At 38.8% G+C, this 23,613-nt stretch overlaps 1 protein-coding gene across 1 annotated transcript in view; it reads right to left on the reverse strand.

The window, feature by feature from the left end:
* Positions 1-23,613, reverse strand: part of GNA13 (G protein subunit alpha 13) — a 182,689-nt gene that overhangs the window by 153,230 nt on the left and 5,846 nt on the right. Inside the window, exon 2 of the mRNA XM_069199875.1 lies at positions 14,317-14,543. Within this exon, the coding sequence (XP_069055976.1) occupies positions 14,317-14,543 (227 nt within the window). The remainder of the gene's footprint in view (positions 1-14,316; positions 14,544-23,613) is intronic.

Here is a 23,613-nt window from a genome sequence, read left to right on the forward strand (position 1 = left end):
AAGCAAAATATTTAGTCACACCCACTCTGTCTGTTGAAGATCTCCTGTAAGTGTGTTAGAGATCAAGTACGGTCCACTCAGCAGGGAGCATGAACGCTTAGTTTAGGATAGTGGGTAAAGTAGAAGCCACCATCTATTAACAGAAACACCTCAAACCAGGATCAGTTTGTGGATGCAACTGTCAGTAAGAGCAGTGAAGCAGCATAAAGATCTGCCTTCAGAATCTCAACACGTGCAGCAGCTCCTGGGCTATCAAGAGAGCCACGTTCCACCAGTGTAATAATAAATAATAAAATTGAATTGTAGTTCAAGGAGAGCACTTTACTCCCCACACAACCAGTCTCCCTCCAACTGCACTCAACCACTAACTCAAAAAAACACTTTTGGCGAAACATATAGGAAATAGAGTGCCATCATTCACTGTACAAAGAAAGTCTGCAGAAAGTCTGCATATGGCATACTAATGGAGGTTTAAACTCTAATTTTAATACACTGGAAGAGTTGCTAAAAACCCTACAAAACAAAGAGACAGCAGATGTCGTCAGCGCAGGCCAAACCTAAAGACATGCAGCAGCATTATTGCAGTGCTTGAAGAGTTATAGCCATAGTATTAAAAACGTCAATGTAGCACAGAGGAGAGGGTGGCACTAATGGAAAAAGTCCCCATGAGCAAAAATATAGTGACACTAGATTCCCCACAAAATGGTAGATAAGGGTCTAGAAGGCTTCCTGATCACGTTAATGTCTAATGTCCTGGAATTCCTGCATGATGATATTGTCAATGGAGTGAGGTGTTTCGTTTTGAAGTAACCTACATTGACTTAGCAAAGAAGGGCACAAAAATTATAGCAATCTGTACACATTAAGAAGTAAAAGGGCAGAATCACAGAGGCTGGTAGACAAAACCTTGAAGTACAGAGGCCCAATTCACCACTTCCAGGAGCCTTCCAATGTCACGAAGAAAAGAAAAAAGAAAGGATGGCGGAGAAAGTTGAAAGCGGCTAGTAAAGCTGCTCTATTCTACAAAGATGCAGGTGGCTTGTCGGAAGAGCTACCTCTTCTGGGATGCACAGAATACTGGAGAATTGTTCACCACCATTACAGCTCACGTGTGCTCAGCTACACGGTTGGGATGGATCATGGTCTCCCAGGAAGCCATATTTGCATCAACACACTTACATCAGAATCAACTTGACATCGTTTTTAAAGGAGAGTGAATAATTCGGGGGTTATGAATAAATTAAGACAATCATGATCTGGAGGCTGTACCAAGAAGCTGGTGAGTCACTCAAGAGCGATGTTCAAGGGCACTACTGACATGCTGCCACTCCAACTTAAAATATGGTTGCCCAGGACCACCAAATGTATTATCTTTTTGTCCCTCCGTTGTAATCCTCAGTAACTCAATCATCCTTTTAATTTTCACCCCTCTAATCTGGTGCCCAACCAGACATACTGGGACCAATGTTACATACAATTCCTATGAGGGGAATGTGTTAAGTTATTGAAGAGGAAATGCTCAAGTGGCAGCAGTTACAAGTCAAAACTGAGTGGTGCAGTCCAACTGCAGTGACGCAACTAGCCGCCACGGGTTTGGATAATGAGGAAAACCAGAACAGTTGCAAATTCTTATTGTGGGTTGTAACAGCAATGAAATATATATATAAAAAAAGTTAAGTGCAAGTTAAAAAAAAAAAATCCGACTTATACAAACTTTAAAAAGTATGTACCAACAACCAGGCACAAACTCATTAAGGATCCACTTGCAGACCTCGCAATTATGATAGACATGAGAGTTCACAACGTCTATTCGCAGGACTACTAAACATGCTGGAGTATATGAAGTCCAATAAATACCATAATCTGACACATGCAATCTTCCTTCAGGCACACACAGGAAAACACATTAGATGCCCCGCTACCCCCCCCACTTCCAGTCTCGACCCCCAATTCCAACTTGACAGTTAGATTGATCATTAAAAAAATGACTCATTGAGCGCATTACTGTGAAAGAAATGCCACACTGTCAGCCTGAATGAATTTAACAAAATATCACAAGCTAATAAGCATTTACAGAAACCCATAGAAATCCTCTTTGAATAGCTTAAGTAATAAGCAATCCATTAAAATTTCAGATATCGCACAAATCAAGCTAAGTCAAAGCAGGGCAGAAAAAAAATAAAGAAATGTGGGTATTCACAATGAAGATATGCTTAAGAAACAAAAAGGGAAAATAAATAAAAATGATTAGACATAGTTCTACTACAAAAGAAAATAAGTAAGCTGTCAAACACCTCACATATGCCTACTGTCAAACATCTTGTATCCTTCAAACTTCATTCGCACACAATTAGTAGTAGAGATTCTCAATTCATCTCTGACTAACATTTTTGTCACAATTGGTATCTCTAGTGTCTGAATGATAAAGCCACTGACCACTGTGCAGAGGATCCTTACTGTGAATACGAAATCTTTCACAAGTAAGAGAAAAGCGTTTATTCAGGAATGCTCTCATATGCTTTGAAACTAATGTATGTTCCAAATGGTTTACATTTAAATGCTGACTTTAGAAATAAATCCGGACAACACATATAGAGCATTTTTATTTTTAAAAAAAAAAAAAAAAAAAATCTATAAACAATGAATCCCTTGGAAAGCCGACCAAAGCATAGTCCCAAGGTTTCCCTCTCAGGACAGATTTCAGTCTACTAGACCATGTATAGAAAATAGCCAAACCAGCACATTAATGCCAACTGAAGATAAGCACGATTCCCTCTGAAGACAAGAACCAAACTGTCAATGCTTCACTTTTCTGTCATCTAGGCAACATTAGAAACAACTTAATAGAATAGTCCAAAATATTAACTGCTCTTTTCAAAGCATCTGCGAACCAGACTCGTAACAAGATTAAAAAAGAGTAAACATCTTACAGCAAACTGGTTCTCATTTAGCAGCCAATAAAGGGCATAGTCAAGAAGTGTTCTATTCTTCTGTAAACAAAGAGGAGTGGAGGAGTATTTTGCATGCCTCAGTCTACAAGAATAATAAAAACTGAAAACGTATTTTTAATAAAGTGCAGATAAGGGGCAATTGCCACACAATCCAGAGCTACAGATCTAGGAAACAGGGAAATTGCCACTTGAGACTGATAAAACTTCTTTGGGGGAAGTCAACAAGTCCTTTGCAGTCCCAAGATGGATAATATGAAATAGAGTTATGAGCAGTTTATGGCAGCTGGTTTAAGATCGGATTACAACCCCTCCACTCAACAATTAGTGAGCAAGTATGGTGGGTATGTTCGAGGTTGATTAAATGGCAGCTAGGCTAGGCAGCTAGGGACGGACATCAACATGACACATACTAATTCGTTTTATAAAATGTGCAATATGTCTTCAACATATTTTGGTGACAAGAAATGATGTATACCTCTTTTATAGGCAAAACAAAAGTATGCCTTAAATACTACTCCACAACACTACAGCTATGTACTGCAAGAAACGCTCAACTTGCAATTCCTTTTCACTTCAGGATATACTCCTAGTCTAGATTTTGGTACTCTCTAGATAGATTTCATTTTCCTCACATAAAGCCAAGAATCACTTTAATACATTTTTTCACAAGCAATGGAGGTGCCCGGGGCTTGGCACAAAGCTTGACCATATTTCCATTAACCTAAAATTGAACATATTTTGCACATATAACAGATAACTATCACATGATCCACAATATATAGGACCATCAGAATTGTCTGAATTTTCAAAACTGGCCTACATTTTGGTTTATTAGCAGGTAAATTCCTTACATTTCAGACAGCCTTACAAGCAAATTCGAAACATGGCTAAAGCCGTTTCTTCTAAAAGTCAGGGAACTAATCTTTCACTAGCTGTCACTAGTCCTCCGGAGGGACACTGATTTTATCCAAATTTGGCTTGAAAGGTTAGATAAAAAGAATACTATCAACTTACATGTATAGTATGATCTACACATTATGACATCTATCCTAGACTTTTATAATTCATTATACTATTGTCTATCAAACACAACATTACAACACTTACTTTTTAACAGAGAGGAGACTTACTAGAACTGAAAATAAGAAATCTGATTACAACCGCAATAGTTTTCTAGGATCAATGTGCACCAGGTTCAAGGAACGAGTTCTAATGCCCCCAAGCAACGACCAGAAGGAACCCAGGTTTATAGTAAAAAAGCTAATTACATGCTCCAGATTTTGTAATAGCACAATACAAGGAAGATTCCTACTTGGAGGAAGGAAGAATCACCCTTCTTGAGAGCTGCAGATAGTTTGTAACAAGCCTATCCATCTTTTAAGAACATATTAGATCTCCTCCCTTTGGAAAACAACATGGCTACAATAACTTGAAACCTAGCAAGGTGATTAGATAACAGCTGAATGCAAAGAGCCTTAAAAATAAATTGTGAAATTTCAGAATATGGAAGAGAAGCACACAGAAAAAAAAAACCGGTAAACCCAGTTGAGCTATGTATACAAAGTGAGGTATTTCACTGAAAAGTTTAGAAATGTTTCAGAAGTCATTTTATTGTGGGGCCAAGGTAATGCTGTTAGGGCAAAAACTGCAAAGAAAAAAAAATAATGTTTTCAAATCTTTATCTGAGGCAAAATGAAAAACCACTTTAGATCAACCATCAAATTACCCCGATCAGAATACTGTTCAATATTTATTAAATGTATTGTGGACCCGCATTCTGACATTCATAAAAAGTTCCAGGAAAGGGAAAAGGGACATGGCAAAGAGGCACTGGTGAAACCAATAGGTACATGCATTTTGAGCCCCGACTATAACACCTCAAAAGGGCTGCAGCAGTTTAAAAAAAAATAAAACGAAAAAAAAAAATACAAACAATCTATGAAACAAAGAACTGCATGACATTTCAGGGTCCCTCGTCGACTGCACTGCAAGCATTCCTCAGAAGGCATGAACTGAAAAAGTCATACTCCTCTAGATGGAGTTAAAGAATTAGTAACAGTAGCACATATACAAGCATTTTAGCTTGATAGGGCAGCTTTCTACAACACTTATCAGAAGCCCGCAAAAGGTTAGCAGTGAATAGTCTCCTTCCTCCAAGACTGTGGTGTGAACTGAATGCAAGATGACCAACTGACCGAGGTGAATCAAGAAATAATGTAGTGGACACAGAAGGGCGTGTGTTGTTTATTGATCCTCGGAACTGGTTTGACACCTTATGTCCCACTGGACAGAGATCCTCGGTTGACGTTTTAAGGGGAATTATTTGTAAGTTCAAGTCATTCTTGGAGGACTGCATTTTCTCAGAAATAGGATATCGGCACCAGCTGCACTGACCACAAGGACTTGTATTCATTCTGAGTTCACATTTGCGTTTTATTAGCCTTAACTTTTTCCATGGGTGCACATATTAGTCACTTTTCTGATGACCTTAGAAGATATGTATATTGAAGGGAGGAATATTTGAACACATTTATGTTGTATATATTTATTATCTATTTAGTTTATTGCTTACTACAAGTACCGAGGCCCCATCTTTTGAATTCTTAACTTTCGCCTTTTAAGGAACTATACTCAAATTCAGCTTTGCACACTGTTATTGTTACTTTTATAGTTCTTACCAGTGGAACTAGCACAACATAATTCAGCCAGTTAAAACGAACTACAGTGGAACTTTATCATTTGTGTGTGATTACTAGATACAGTTCTTTGTGATTGCTATCTTAACAGGAGTATCTTTTAACCACAGGTAAAATGTGTGCATTTCACACCTCCTCCTTAACACCACCACAACCATTTTCAACGGGTGTTGGGGATCTACCAATTAAGTGGAATGAATGGAAACCATAATTTTAACTATATAGACACTGAAGAAGACTAAAAACTATCACAGATCAAAAAGAAGAAAATTATTTTGCGTTATTTAGTTCTTCAAAGGATTAATGTATATAACGCTATGGGAAAAACCTGGTGCAGCTAATGAGGCTTATGTGTTCCAAACTGCGTTGGAAGATTTAGATAGATATTACTCCACGTCAGTTTGCATGGCGATAGACAACTTTTTCAGAAGGAAGTAGAATAAGTTAGAAGCTATTGAAGAAGGTGTGTCTGCCTTAAAAAAAGATTACCACTAACCTGTAGGTTTGGGACCTTACATGAGGAGTTGATAAGGGAACACATAATAATGTACGTTAACAATGATCACATTTAGGAAAGACTATGAAATAGCCGAGAAGCGTCACTTAGTGAAGTTATTTCTGTAGTTAAGGTGGAAATTTCAAATAAATGTGCCAGAGCAGCGGAGGCAAATTATAATGAAGAGTGAAAAGTTTGTGGGGTTAAACAAAAGAAAAATAAAGAAGTGCATATTCAAGATGAGAAGAAAAGCTCATCTAAACAGCAGGACAAGAACAGTTACATGTGTTGTAGTAGGGACCACTTAGCTTATAATAGAAGATGCCCAGCTCAAAATCAAAAATGTGAGGAATGTGGAATCGTCAGCATTTTGCAAAAGTTTGTAGGAAGAGTAAATCTAACAAAAAGGTGCAGTTAAGGACGATTCGGATTCAGAATCAGATAAATCTGTGGAGTAGTATTTCCAACAAAACCTATGTGTACCTGGAGTCATGGAAACGGAGGAGAACGGATGTGTAAACCTGCTTTCCAAGTCATCAAGAAGCAAACAAGTTTGCAATATCAAGCTAAGTGAGGTGGAAATATTTATAGCTGCAGACTCAGAGTCTCCTAACACAATAGTGGGATGAGAAGTTTGCAGGGGTTTTAGGAAATTCTTTAAACCGTCTGATGTTGGTCCCGAGAGTTTTGCAAGAGAACCCATTGCGATGGTTGGGTACCAGGGATTGGCTTTTGAATTCAAGGGGAGAAAGACTGTCAGCAAATTATATGTGGCAGAGAATGGTCCTTCTGTTCTAAGGTGGGAGGACCACAGAGTGTTAGATATAATTTTGGACCCGAACAGTCATGAGCTTGTTTTAGTCACTGAAGGTGGAGACAAGGAGGGAACTGAATTTAATAAGAACCAATCAACTGTATTTTCTAGGAAGACTGGAACATTGAAAGGGTACTTGTATAGCCCCAGTGTTGCATGAAGCCGTTCCTCCAGACTATCAAACCATCACACAAAACCGTATGGGCAAGAGAGGAGGTGGACTAGCTATTATATTGAAACAAGCAATAAATCTCAGAACAGACATTTCCAAACAAGGTTGTGAAGCCCTCCTCACCAGATGCTACCATACTCCAATTTCCTCCTGTAACTTTGTCCTCCTTTACAGACCTTCACCTAACAACTCAGCACTCCCAGACGCTTTTCTAGGTACAGTATCTATCCTTATTACATTACACACAAACCTATGCATTCTTGGCGACCTAAATATTTGGTTTGATAAACCCAATATGCCCCATCCAAAAGCTATCACCACTGGCCTAGTCGCATTGAAACTACAGCAGATTGTACACAATCCCACACACATCGCTGAACACATCCTAGATGTCATCTTTGCTAAACCTGAACTAGTTACCTTCGTAGCATCACGCCAATCACATGGTAGGCCACCATTTGATAACTTTTTGACATAAAACACCACACCCCACAACTACTTACATACATGCACCCATCAACCTTGGAGCAAACTCAATTTTAATGACTTAGAAACACAACTAACAGCCGACACGGATCTAAATACAATTAATTCTGTTCCCAAAACATTATGAGTGGCTACAAGATGATTTTGATATCTTATTACCACTCAGAAAAATAAAGGACAAAAGAAATCCAACACATTGAAGAAACACAGAACTTAAAAAGATAAAGCAACAAAACAGAAGGTTGCAGCAGACCTGGTTCAAAACAAACATTCAAGACAAACTGCAGCTGCACAAACTTAACAGAATATACAAATCATCAACCAAAAAAAGCTATAAAAAGGTACTACTCAGAATTCTAAATCAGCAACCAAAGGCTTTTATAAAATTCTCAATGAATTTTGAAAACCTAAATGCATGGAAGGAAGTCATCCTACTACTCAAGATTTCACAAACAAACTGGCAACTCATTACACAACCAAGGCAGACACATTGGACTCCTATTTAAAACAAGATGAAAACCATGAGCACCAACCCCTTTCCTAAAATACCCTCTAATAATAAACCAACCCAGCCTCGACAGTCCTTCAAACAAATATCACAAGGTGAATTTGTGGATTTGGTCAAAGCAAGCAGGCCTTCCCGTTGCCCTTCTGACCCTTGTCCACCACACATCTTCAAGAACATTCTTTTATCTACTTCTGCTGCCACACCGTTAAGAAGAATCATCAACAACTAACTAAAGGAACTTTTCCTGTAGACCTGAAAAAGGCATACATACGACCGTTATTAAAGAAAACAAACCTACTCGCACAGGACCCCAACAACTACAGACCAATCACAAACTGACCTTTCCTGGGCAAACTGATAGCAAGAGCAGCATTCGCCCAGATGTCACAATTCATTGAAGACAATTCCATACTTTCAGACTACCAAATTGAATTCCGCCCAGGAAGAGGCACAGAATTGCATTTTGGGATCATCTTAAAAACACAGTCAACTGCAATGAAGTTGCTGCACTACTTCTCTTGGACCGCTCGGCTGCCTTTGATATGGTTGACCATGACACCCTAATTCAAAGACTCCACGAAGCCGGCATAGAAGTGACTGCTCTCGACTGGATAACATCCTACCTTCAAAACAGAACTAATATCATCTTATTCTCCCCCTTCTCATCTAAACCCTACCTCACAGAAGCAGGGGTCCCCCAAGGATCAATCATCTCACCTTTGCTTTTCAACATCTACATGATATAATTACCAGAACTGATCAATGATTTTTAACTCACATGTTACAACTATGCAGATGAGACACAAATCCTACTTAAATTGTAATGCCCCAAAGACACTGAAAACTCACAAATCTTCAATTGCCTCAGGCCGTTGATTGGTGGATGACTTGGAGCCACCTCAAACTCAATGCCACCAAAATGGAAATACTCATATGTGGTGACTGGAAAAATTATGACCCACTGTGCGCCTGTCCGACGATCTCGGACCGCCTCCTCAATTATCCGAGGAAGTTAAAAACCTTGGAATTACCATGGACTCCAAGTTAACAATGAATACCCAAGTGGACAAATTAGCATGAACAAGCTTCATCACCTTGAAGACTCTACGACGCATCTTGCCCCGCCTCGGATTTCCATACAAGGCACAAGCTACTATCTCGCTTGTACTATCCAAACTGGATTATGCCAAAGGCCTCTACCATGGATCATCTCTATCGATTATGAAAAAACAACAACGTATTCAGAACCCCGCGCCCAGGTTACCATTGCATGTAAAGCCACAAGCCCACATCTCCCTGCCTTGAGAGCACTACACTGGTTACCCATTGCCAGAAGATCCACCTTCAAGCTGCTTTGTATTATCCACAAAGCTATACAAGGAACAGGACAGCTTTTTAATCAGGAACAAAATAACCAAATACATTCAACAAAGAAACCTCCACTCAAGATTGGCACCTCGCCTTCGAACAACACCACACAAGAACAAGCATTTGCAATGCAACCAGTCTCGCGTTTGCTTGAGCTAGAGCAATTAGCATTGTAAAGTCCACACCAGACTTTTCTTGCAACATAAACTGAAAATGAAAATAAAAGTTTCACATAACTAACTGGACTTTTCTTGCCATATAAACTGAAAAGTAAGAGTTTCACATAAGCGAGTTGACGGCTGCCATCAGTGCAAAGCAGACACACAAACGGAAATAAAAGTTAGCTCGCAGTGAAACCTATTGGCAAAAGTGCAATTAGCCATGTAACCGGCAAAAGTGCAATTGTCTACGTAACAGGGTTGATGTCATGCAAAGCGCTCGACTTCGGCCCAGCGAGATCGCACTGCAAAAAAAAAAAAAAAAAAGAGACAAGGTAGTCCAGAAACCGGAAGGAAAACACCAAGCCTCGTATGTTTTCAGTACTTGGTCTCTGCGCTCGAGGAGGGCTAAACACTTGAAAAGGCATGACCTAAGCATGCCTTTCACTAATGAAAGCAAGCAGATTTTAGAAGGCAAGCCCACAAACCAATGAAAGACTCAGACGTGACATCGGCATGGTTTGAAGCCCCAAAGAGATTACAACACGGGATGGAGCACTTTGTGCTCGCCTGTATAAGGACTATAGGTGGTACATCCTTCTCCGTTCAAGCAGCCAAACTATGGAATTTACATATCTACTTATTACTCTCGTCCTATTGTACTAGAGAAAAACTTAATAAATAAAATCTATAAATAAAATTCAAATTATAAATAAGTAAATTAAAGTAAAAAATAAGAATAAATTAAAAGAAAAATGATTAAATAATTTGCATATATTAATACAATTATAAATAAAAAAATATCAGTTTACTCTCTTGTAAGCTTTACTTTGTCTACCCATCACCATGTCATGTCTCTATCAATCTATCCTCTATCCCGACTATGACTCATCCCAAATCCATTCTACTACTTTCATCTTCAAAATAACCCTGCCTAAGCTCTTCCCTCCTCTTCCACATCTAGCTCACCCAAATCTCAGTTTACTACCAACAAACTCCCAAACAACCCTACTAAATTCTCCCTCATTTAGCTCAGCTTTGACTCATCCAAAACCCCTCCTGTTACTATGATTTCCTTAACCCTTTCAACAGACCCTTCCCTCCTCCATCTCTCCTTTACTCATGCCAAGCGTCATACTATTACTATAAACTCCCAATTAACACTTCTGGATTCTTCAGATAATAATATTAGGTCCCAGCTATAAGTAATGACTCAGTGGGGGTCCCCGGGTTCCAATAATGACTCAGTGGGGTCCCCGGGCTCCAGTATTGATAAAATAGAGGTCCACAGAACTCAAATGGTTGGGAACCACTGCTCTAGTCAATCCAAACAACAAACTCACATCTCTTCTGCTCAAATTAACGCATAATAATACTAAAACTGTAGTCATATTCCCTTATACTAATCCACCACTAATTCATCTTGAGTTCCGGAGTAGCGTGCTACTCGCCGAAAAGCGCATGGATGCCTTGTCAGGGGATAGTAAGCGCTATATAAAAACTATTACAATACAAATTCCATTCTATTATGTATTGCTTAAGGGCCTTTAACCTGTCCTCTTTTCAGACTAGAGACAGTGTGTGCTCTTTGACATATTTGGTAACATAGGAAAAATGTAATGGCTGTGTTACAGCTTTTCTACCATCTACTATGCAATATTTTGCTACGCATGCCTTTTAGGTATCGTGCATATAACACAAGTTCATCTTCTAACTCTGATTGTACAGATCAGCAATAAAGTTTTACTCTCTGCGTCCATACTGTTGTAGCCCAAGTAGTTGCCTCACTATGGGATTTTCCATCTAAGTGACATGGAGGCATGGCATCACACACAATGTTTCCCAAATATTATCAAACACTTCCAGTAACAAACATCCAGGTTGTTTTCCTAAACCCTTGTTTATTTAAGCCTTCACCATAATAGTTCCAACACCAAAGATGTACAACTGAAGCCAGGGGTGTGAAATCCCAAAATGCCTAGGAATTTTTTTTGGGGCCAAGGACAAGAAGTCTTTTTATGTCCTTGGGACCAGTAGGCCCCAACCCCTTGCAGCACAGATCCTTTTTGACTGCTAGTTTTTAGTACCATATTCTGTTGCATGGAATCAAATTGTATGCAGTTGAGGTAATATTTGTGTTCATGTGTTAATGTTGTTTGTATTTATGGTTCATTAATGAAAAGCCTTTTTTTTTTGGGTGAGTGCTCTAAATACATGCTGTAAGCTCGGACTGCGCTACTGAGAGTGATTCCAAATGAATATATATGTGTGTGTATATATATATATATATATATATATATATATATATATACACACACATACACACACACACACACATACATATACACACACACACTTGCAAAGTTTAATATGAGGCTATGTATAACGCTCCCAGATGCCGTCTGATTAGATGCAAATATTTGCAGAATCTTAAAAGCAAGCTTGACGATTCGTTGCTTTAAATAAATGTTCACAAAAATGCAACTAGGAAAAAATGTGAGGTTAAATTACTGTGAAATTTTACGTACCATTTCTTTGAAGCATCGTATATTAAAACATGATGCATGTTAGTATTTCCAAAAAATATTCATCGTGGAAAACCAGTATAACCTGTTTAAACAAGACTATGTGAAACATGACAATATACAAGCATTGGCAAAGCCAATAGTTTTGACATTAGTGGTCAGTCTATTAGTTTTGTCAATGCGTGGCTTGTTTAGGTATGGTTTTTGTAAAACGTTATTGTTGTGGGAGCTGCTGGGCCCTCATCACTGTAACAAACATTGGCAAAAAGCAAAAATAGTTTTAGTCTCAAAATGTACACGTTGTCACAGTAGTTCCTTCCACAGAAGAAAATTACTGTGTGTGCTAGCAATCTGCTCTTTCACAAAGAGCAGATTGCTATTACTCACAGTGAAGTCAGCCAACATGGATTGAGAGACAAAGATAGAGTTTTAATAGATATAAAAGGTCTTGGTTAATGGCACACCTAATTAGAGGCCCAATTCTTAAAGAAAGTCAGAAAAATGCACTTAGTAGATGTCTTTGCATTTAGACGATTTGTGCATTTCATGAATTCATAAGAATTTGAAAAGCAGACCAGGAAATTGTACTCTCAGAAAATATCTGAGAACTGTATTTTAGCACATGCAAATATGCATGTTCACATTTGCTCATGCGAAAATCCGTTGAACGTTTATAAGTTCACTTTCCCTCCAAATACTTTTTTCAAACCCTGGAAGAAGTTTTACTTCTGCCCTTGTCAGCAGTAAGTTTCCAACCCCACTCAATATAGGAAAAGATTAGGGAGGAGATGGTGAAAACCCTTAAAACATAAAAGTTAAAAGGCTTGTACAGACTCAAAAGGGCATTCAAACCTTGAACTGTTGCTTATTGCTTACCTCCAGCCCCAGTATATAGATATAGATCTGCGAAAAGGTGACAAAATAAGGAAATTGCTAATATTCAAACCCTACTATAGTATTAGCCAGTCCAGACATAATCAGAGAGGCTTTTATCAGAGCCCTTATATAATGAGATCGCTGTCATAATTTGTCACCGCACTGCTTGGCACCAAAGGAACACGTAGATGTTTTTTTTTTAAATAGACCAAATAGATTTATGAAGCAACTTGCCACATGGACAAGTAGATATTTCATGAAATTCCACACCCCCACAAAGGACTCCCTTCTCTTACAAAAGAATAAACTGCTTATATAAAATCATGATACGCCTTGAATTGACTAGTTCAAATGGCAAGTACAAGAACACAACAGTATTACTGAACCTACAGCATCTTATTCATGCATTGGAGAATATTACAGCTAAGATTTTGCCAATTGATTATGTTTCTATGTTGATTCTATCTATACCCTCACTGTCGTTCAGTCTAAAGCACAACTTAAACTGATGAAAATCAGGTTCAGGTGTCTCTTCTGAGGTTAGCCTATGCAGTGCAAATTAAGCATGCAAGCTGTTTGTTTAGTACTAACAGAAAATACACAAAATACATACTGAGCTGTGTTGGTTTTATTCAGTTACCAAGCACGACTGGCCATAAATGGTATATGCTTCCTAAATCAACTTATCCTGACCCTTGTGGAATGTGTTGTATTCAAACATCTTAAAACAAAAAGTTTTTTTGACTGAGTAAATACTAGTGTTTAAACTGCATATTTGCAGCAAATCTTAATCTTTAAACTAAGCCAATAGGTCTGTGTTCTTTCAACATCAACTGTTGCCATGGTTCCCGTATAAGCTTTCAGTCACAGCTTAAGGTTGAATCTCAGGATTTCCAGTCTAATAAATGTGGGCACCAAGTAAATTTGGTAATGATATAGCTTAGGATACTCTCTTTCACAACATATGAAATCGCTGTGTTCAATAAAGGAATGTTTTCCACATTTACAGAAACAGAAAATTTCTCCAAACTGTTAAAATGTAATTAATGATTAAAAAGCAATTATTCTTATAAAAGAAGGTGATTAACTGGACTTATAACCTGCAAAATTACTTTTTAGAACATCAATTTTGGCATATAAACATCTTACAAGGCACAACCTGAACTTTGTTTTCTAGTCCATTTATGGAAACTATATGACGACTTTTCCACAGATTATTTCTGTGGGTTATGCCAAACTGGTGGTACTAGTTAAAACAGGTCTTACCAACTGAAATTCTCTACGTCTGTCATAGGCATGCTGGATTCCACTGTCTTGCCATAAGGATCTGATCGATGGTAGATGTTTTAAAAAAACTTGCGTCTCCACAACACCTTGTGCCACCATTGCCGATCGCGTGTCAAACGCCATCATTCGTTCTCCATGCTTCTGATTGGAAGGGTCCCCCCAGGGAATATGAAGCTTCTCTCGAGCATCAACCAACACTCGGACACCTTTAAATGCAGAAATAAGACATATTAGGTAAACCCAGTTCCTCACGCAACAACCTCTACTGATGCTAATAATTAGTTTTTCAATGCTCAACTCTGGCCCTTCGAGAAGGGCAAAAATTGACATGCATGTCTTTAGCAGAAACATTGAGCAACCATTGTAAAGTAACTATACTTTGACATTGATGTACAAGAAAACAATGCACATTTTGTACCAAACAACTTTATAAACAGAAAAGCTATATCATAGGTTTAAGTGATTTGCTTAACAGCCGAGTAGTTTTCTGGTGTACGCAAATTAATCATGTAAATTATGGCCAAATCCCCACTACTACCATTCCTTCAGTGGCATCCTCTTCTCCCTCATCCCACTCTCCAAACCTAACTGGTATTAACGGGGCCCTACAAAACAGGAACTTTATTTGAAATGTAGATCTCATTCCCATTATTAAAATGGGAGTTTGTGCAACCATCCTGGCAGCAACTAGATACCTACCTCTTACAGATCCTCCAAATCAAAATAATCCTTATTCCAGTAGTAATTTCCGTGGGTGCACGTAGACACAATTAAAGAACTTTATGGCAGGCGTCATGCTTATAGCATGGTAACTAAGCTAACCACGGGAATGTCGAATTCCTATAGCCCAACACCCAGGACATATTGTTTGGGGTCAAGGACAAGTTTTCATATTTATTTTGTCCTTGGGACAAGTAGGTCCAACCCCCTGCAGGACATCCCTTTGGCTCTCCCCTTACAGGGAAGGGAAAGGAACTGTCTGCAGTTGAGGTAATATTTGTGCCTATATGTTAATGCTGTTCGCACTTGTATTTATGGTTCATTAATGCATAGCCCTTATTATTAGAGTGAGCAATCTAAATAAATGTTGTATAGTCCCACTGCACTACGGACAGTGGTCCCAGTAAAAAACACGTGTAAATGTTTGAAAGGTTTAACAAGATGAGGCTACGTATAATACTCCAAGAATGCTCCCTGATTAGGATGCAAATGTTTGCAGAAGTTTGCAAGATTGATGATTATTTGCTTTCAAAATAAAAAGTTCAGAAAAACATTCAAGTAGGAAAAAAAAAAAGTTACTGTAAAATTTAGGTACTATTTTTTTAAGCCTCATTTTGTAAACTGCTGATGCATCCTAGTAGTTCCCACAGAAATATTCCTAAGGGGGAAAAAAAAATCTGTGTAGTCATTTTCAACAAGATTAAGGGAAATATTAAAGTAAACAAGCACTGGCAAAGCCAGCAGATACAACATTGTTGGTCAGTCTTTTGGTTTTGTAAATGTGTGTTTTATTTTGAAATGGCTTTTGTAACACTTTATTGTTGTGGGAGCTGCAAGGCCCTCACCATTGTAACAAACATTGGCAAAAAGCACACAAAAAATGTTTTGGTCTCAAAGCACAAATTACCAGTAGTTCCTGGAACTGAACAAAAAAAAAAAAAAAAAAACTACTTTGTGTGCCAATGTGCTCCTTGTGGAAGAGTAGAATGATGCCACTCACAGTAAAGCCAGCCGATAGATGGACAGAGAGAGAAATAGAATTTTAATAAAGACAAAATGTATTGGTTAACGGCAGACCTAATTGGGGTGGGAGCAATTCCTAAAGAAAGTCACAAAAATGCACCCATGGTATGCCTTTGCATTGGTGGCTTTCATGAATTCACAAGAATTTATTTAAGTAGACAAGGAAATTGTACCCCTGGAACATATTTGTGAACTGTATTTTAGCACAAGCAAATATAGATGTGTAGATCTGCTCATGCGAAAATTCTATTGAGTGTTTACAAGTTCACTTTCCCTCCAGTCATTTTTTTCCCCAACCCTGGAAGAAGTACATTTTCAACCTTTCTTGGTATGAGAAAAGATTAGAGAGGAGCTGGTGAAAATCCTTAAAACATGCCTTTTAGGAGGTTTGCACAGACTTAAAGGCTTTCCAGCCCTGGAACTATTGCTTACTGCTTCCTCCACCCCCAGTATGTATAGGTAGCAAAATAATGAAGTTGCTGTAGTAAGGCTTAAAATTTCTAGTGCACAGGCCCTACTATAATATTAACCCTGGCATAATCAGAGAGGCTATTATCAGAGCTCTTACATATTGAGATTGCTGCTAAAATTTGTCGCTGCACTACATGGCACCAAAAAAAACAAGAATTTTTTTTTATAGACCAAGTAGATTTATGAAGCAACATATCCCAAGGACAAGTAGATATTCTATTAAATACCACACCCCTGTAACCAATATTATTCTTCTAAAGGGGGTGAAAAAACAATACTGACGAAATCAAAATGCACACCCATGCTATCTACTCACACGTGGTGGCATGGATCTGTTTTCTGCATTGAGCAGATAACACCACACTGAAACTCTCAAACTTAATATTTAGTGCAAAACTTTTAATGGCAGGGATGTGGAATTCCTATCGCCCGACGCCCGGGACATCTTGTTTGGGGTCAAGGGCAACAAGTTTTTATGTTTACTTTGTCCTTGGGACAAGTAGGCCCAACCCCCTGCAGCACAAACCCTTTGGCTGCCTGTTTACAGAGAGTGGAACTCTCTGCAGTTGAGGTAATGTGTTTCCAAAAGATAATGCTGTTCGAACTTGTATTTATGGTTCATTATTTCAAAGCCTTCATTATTAGGGTGCGTGCTGTAAATAAATGTTTTAAGGTCACACTTCACTACGGACGAAAAAAAACGTGTACACACATGTTTGAAAAGTTTAGGCTAAGAGGCTAAGTATAATGCTCCCAGAATGCTCTCTGATTATATGCAAATGAAGTGTCATTTAGTAAAATGTGTTGATGCATGCTAGTATTTCCCAAAAATATTTCTAATGGAAAATCAGTGTAACCATTTTCAACAAGATTATGGGAAGCATGAAAATAAACAAACACTGACAAAGCCAACTGATCTGACATTTTTTTATAAGTCTTTTAGTTTCATCAATGCGTGTCTTGTTTTGACATGGCTTTTGTAACACTTTATTGTTGTGGGAGCTACCAGGCCCTCAACATTGTAACAAACATTGGCAAAACCCCCCCAAAAAGTTTTTGAACTCTTAAAGCACACGTTGCCACCAGCGGCATAACAAAGGCCCCGCAGCTGCCCTCCAGGGGGCCCCTTCAGCACAGCACCTGCCCTGAGTGAGTCTGGAGAGGGGGCTCCTCCATGTTCTTTGCAAAGGGGCACCCTCCAGTTTCGTTACGTCACTGATTGCCACTGTAGTTCCTGACACTGAACAAAACTACTTTGTGTGCCAATATGCTCCTTGTGGAAGAGCAGAATGCGATCACTCACAGTAAAGCCAGCCGAAAGAGAGAGAAATAGAAGTTTAATAAAAACAAAATGTCTTTGTTAACACCAGACCTAATTAGGGACCAAGACCCACATGTAGGTAGCTTTTTGCATGTCGCAAACAGCGACTTTCGCTGTTTGCGACGTGCAAAAAGCACATTGCGATGCACAAACCCAGTTTTGCGATTCAGTAACCTGGTTACCGAATCACAAAACGGGTTTCGACTCGCAATTAGTAAGGGGTGTTCCCTTCCTAATTGCAACTCGCAGTGCAATGTAGGATTGTTTTGTGACCGCGAACGTGTCTCCAGCAGGCCACCATTCGCGAGGGGGTCGCAAATTGCGACCCACCTCATGATTATTCATGATGTGGGCATTTGCGAAGCCCTTGCGAATCACAGATGGTGTCAAGGACACCCTCCTACATTCGGATTTGCGACTCGCAATTTGCAGGTCACAAATCTGAACCTACCTACTTATGGCCCCAAATTCTTAAAGAAAGTCACAAAAGTGCACCCTTGGTATATGTCGTACCCCTATAAAATATTTGTGAACTGTATTTTAGCATGGGTAAATACGATGTGTAGATTTGCTCATGTGAAAATCTATTGAGCATTTGCAAGTTCATTTTCCCTCCATCCACTTTCTTCCCAACCCTGGAAGAAGTTCTAATTCTGCCATTGTCAGGAGTAAATGTCCAACCTTTCTTATTATGGGAAAATATTAGAGAGAAGCTGGTAAAAATCTTTAAAACATGCAGGTTAGTAGGTTTGCAGACTCAAAGGCATTCCAGCCCTGTTACTATTGCTTACTGCTTCCTCCAGCCCCAGTATGCAGATCTGCAGATAGGTGGCAAAATAAGGAAATTGCTACAGTAGGGATTGAAACTCCAAGTATTCAAGCCCTACTATGGTAGTAGCCCTGGCATAATCAGAGAGGCTATTAATTGCTGCCATAATTTGTCGCCACACTACATGGCACCAAAGGGACAAGTAGATCTTTTTACAGGACAAGTAGATTTGAGAAGCAACCTGTCCCCTGGACAAGTAGATATTTTAATAAATTCCACACCCCTGAATGGGTAAATTGGATATTTAACTTTATGTTTTAAACCTACCCTGAAGCAGGCTTGAGATTAAACAAAATGCCCCAGAACAATTAAAAATAAAACCCTAAAAGGAAAATAATAGATGTTTGTTCGTCTCCAGTAGATCATCTACTCTACTACCCTATTTATAATAAACTACACAGTACATCACGTTTTCTGCTTTCCAACAATACTTTTTCTTAATTTTCTTTTAATATCTCTTATGGAGTTACCTCCTATTTCAATTTCTACAAACGCATCAATTCCTAAATGGTGTCTATTGAGACTAGCAAATACAGTCTCCTTTAAAATATATCAATCCTCGGAACTGCTTATGTACACAAACATTGCCCAGGGATCCTCCTTTTAAACTATGCATCCTCACAACATATTTTACCAAGTATAAGGCAGATAAGGTCATTGAGACGCCAACGAACACCTGGGGATGTAATTCATGATGTACCTACAATCATACACATGTATCTTCGCAAATTTGCTCATAATCCTTTTTGTTCGTATACTACTGAAAACGTAAACATTTTTGCAGAAAGAAAGAGGTGAACCCATGTAGAGAAAAAGAGTTACTTCTACTAAGTAGTCCGCAGCTAACAATCACCAACAGTAGTTCAAGAATGTTTTTTGATTATGTCTGCTTGGGTACATAACTTGTGTCATATTCACTTGCTGACCCTTTCCTCTTAAAGCACCAATCCAGTTCAGTAAACCATTCATATTAAGAAAACCTCATCCACCTAACAGACAAACGTTTACCTCTTTGTAAATATAGTGAAACCTGGACTACCACTGCTGTTAAAAATAAGAGTTGACAAAGCCAATCAGTTTAATCTTTTGGGTTTGCTTAATCTCTTTGCAGAAGTTGGTCAGCATTGTCAAAATTAAAATTACTGCTTATCAACATTGGTAAAAAAAAAAAAATTAAAAAAAGTGTTTCATGGAATAATGTGTCACTGCGTTATGGCAGTCCCCTAGCATGATGATGTATGTGTGAGCATGCAACATCAGGCATGCGTCATAACTGTGCTGCCATTTTTATTTTATTTTTAATGTACCATTCAAAGATGGCTGGAGGACCCACAGAGGAGCCTTGAGGGTGGGAAGGGATGTAGTTGGGAATAGTAAAAACAACAACAACAACAACAAAAAAGAAAAGCAGCAGATGCATGGGTAGGGGAAGTGAGAGCAGTAATCTGAAGGGGGGAGCAGCACACAATGACAGGGGCAGAAAGCAAGAAAAAATACACGTAACTTCCAAATGCTAACGTAAACACCCCAAATGTATTTAACTCACTCTTGCCCTGTTTAGTGGAATGTGAACACTCTTGCCAAACATTAGGACCACATGACATGCAGGAAAATACCCAAGACTTCTTACATTCCACTATCACTCTGCTCTACCAAAGCATTAGCAAGTAAACATTTTCATATAAGCCAACGAAAGTCAGTTTAGTCTAAGGAAATAAAATCTGCTAACAACAAATCTGTTGTTTTCTTTGGAAGAGCAAGAGTAAAAGATAAAAGTGGATCAAGTCCAGAGTAATAAACTAACGAGAAGCGGGGATAAGGTTACTCTTTCTTGACACGCAAGCATAATTGCCTGTCAGGGTGTGAGTGGCGTATGGTTCCAGTACAGTGAAATAGCCTGATCTTTATCCCACAGGTAGGGCTGAGCTCAAGCTCATAATAGTTTTGTCAACGACTAACATGTATTGTTACAGTACCACGTGGAGGAAGAACACTAGGGGTGGAATGCCTCTCCACTGCAGAAATGACAGTGCTTCGTAACCATATCACCACCACAAAACACTACAATTAACATCGGATTCCAGTTAATCATTTGGCGCATGACAAAGTGTTTGATGTAGTTTTCTCTAAATGGAGCCATTGCAAACAGAGATATGTCCCAAACATGGTGCAACAAACTGGTATAAGTTCACAAGCACTTGCAAAGTAGAAGTGTGAGAATAGAGGCCACTGCACATGGTCTATATTATGCAGACGGGAAGAACAAGATTTTTAGCCCTTGATGAAATTCTAGGAGATTGTCTTTTCTACTTCTTGCAGGAATTGAGTAATAAAGGTTAGTCATTAGAAGTTTCCACTGCCTTTAGACGGAATGGATAATAGTTGCGCTGACTAAGGACAAAGCACTGGTGTGTATGTGTGAAATATAGTGACCTTTAATCAGTACTACAAACGGTGCGACTTTCTATCCACATTCCTTTAAATGTTTCACATCTGGTCTCCAGCAACTAGTCTAAGGAAGATACACACCAAGATCAGAGGAGAGTGGGGGGGACGCTCTCACAACTGTGTTTTAAATATCAGTAATTTACAAAGTAGGAAAGCAGTGGCTATGAGGTACAGCCTGTTGGCATAATCAAGGTGGGAAAGCACTACGAAGGTGGGGCTTAAACTTTGAGGGAAACTGAGCTAAGGAAAAATGTCGATCATAAGGTTGAAGCATCATAAAGAAACTATTTATTTGTGTGGCGACCCGAGTCTATAGTCACTCCTACTTTTCTTACTTGGACCAAGTAGACTGGTGGTGTGCCTAGTCTCCTAGATCAATTGCTTACGGGCCATAGGCGTTAGCTGAAAATTTTCAAGCTTCAGTATGATGTGTATTCAAATGTTGACATGGAAGAAGGAGATGAGGACATTTAGTAGGCTACAGTAAATACTAGACATAAGAGGGATGACGCTTATGCCTTCAAGTACACCAGTTGTGTAGGAATATGGCACTTCCACACCAGAAGGAAGTGATATGAAGAGGGACGCAATGAGCGTGAAAGGACGTTATCCAGTGCACAACAGTGCAGTGGTACATCAATGATGAATAATACGATCTTCCAAGTGCTGCTATTCATGTTCCCGAAGAAAAAGAGCCAAAAATGTTGTTCCCAAGTAGTTAGACTGTCCCAAGAATTGCTCAACCGAGATTGCTACAGAACTCTGAACCATGCCACTCCAATTCTAAAATGTTTCTCCTTAACTAGGTTACGAAACACCATTAATACACTTGTGCAATTTAAACATTAGTATCTGTGCTCAAACATCTTCAAACATACAAGTTTAAGTAGGCAACTCAAACTTGCAGCTCTAAAATACACCACCACAAACTGGCTAAAACAGGGTCACTCAATGTAAAGCACAGGGCATGCCTTACAGCAAACATAATTGTGAAGTTCAGATTCATGCTCCTTTCCCATTATTTGATTCAATATGCTTCATTTCCATTTCAACTTTAGACAAAATTGCTGTATTTTTCCTCTGTTGCTAGGCCATGGCTAAATAAATAACAGACACAACATACAAAGAACTGAAAAATATTTCGCAAATATAGCAATAATGTAAAGTCATAAACTAAACCGTATAACACAGCCAAAAAGACACAACCATGAATTACAATCACTGTTCACTAAGTGATATATGCTAGGTTTTATCATGCGGTCATTTCAAACTTATTTTCAAAAACAATTATCACCCCCAACCTTTTTTTTTTTTTTTAACACTATTGCCAACTTCTCTTAAGGAGGATTTTTAGAAAACGGATTGATGTTCTGAAAGTATTTAGGTGTGAATTTTAATCCAGCTGCCACCAGGAGCAAATTTACCTGTTTTATCGATGCAGGGCCAGGATCTTGCTTGCAAAACCCTCAAAGTAATCTTAATGCTGTAATATGTGCTATAATACAGTGTACTGGTACAGACAACTACAGCAAATAATTCAAGAGTTGGCTGGATTTAACTAAATACTACCAACTTTAGGTTATCCTCATCACATTGCTAATATTCCCCGGATAACCAAGTCGCATTACTTAGAAACAATTAGAAAAAACAAAGATTTTTCTTTTTTTACTAGGTACGCCTGTGTGCCATAGGATGGAGACATTGATTGTGCAGTGGTAAACCCGATTTGGTACCAACCATTCTTGTGTGCAACGTAATTCAATATGCAGACTTGCCATTGGTGCTGGATGTGGGCAGGCGAGAGGATGTCTTATCTTTTCTCTTTCTCCAAGCTGGTTTCTTTGACCTTCTCAACTAACGGTTCTGTGTGCTCTCTTCTGTGGATCTGTTAGCTTTTTTTCCCCCAAGCCATATGATCCTTTCATAGGTGCATTTAAAAGAAAATTCACTCGGAGCGTTTTGTCTTTTTACTCAAGTACTTTTACCCCTTCAATGGGTGTTCAAAGTTCTTCATGAGAATTTTTCACTGACTAAATGAACCTATTTGGGCTTCTAATTGAGCCTTCTCTTAGAGAATGTCTTTCACCCTGTGTCGCTAATTTACTGTACTTAAACGCTTGAGTCTCCGTTCACCTTCAATGAGGCTTTTTCCCGGGGGCACACTTGTCTGCTTTCATTCAATGACTTGTATATCCATTCTCTTATGCTCTTCAACAGGACCCCCTTTTGAGGGGACGCTTCAAAATGTGTCATTCATTTGCCTACCTCTGGTGGGCATTTCTACAGATTTAGTCTATTGTGAACGTTTTCTCATCAAATGTTACTTTTATTACCTACCTCGCTTCTTCTCAATTTCATGCCTTTTCTCTATGCAATGCACATGCTTTTTCTCCCAGTTCTGCCATCTCTCCAAACCATCTTATTCCATTTATCTTTTATAGCAAGCTTTCTTTCTCTCCCTCGT

Source organism: Pleurodeles waltl, chromosome 7, assembly GCF_031143425.1.
Source record: "Pleurodeles waltl isolate 20211129_DDA chromosome 7, aPleWal1.hap1.20221129, whole genome shotgun sequence".
In the NCBI taxonomy this organism is placed as follows: domain Eukaryota; kingdom Metazoa; phylum Chordata; class Amphibia; order Caudata; family Salamandridae; genus Pleurodeles; species Pleurodeles waltl.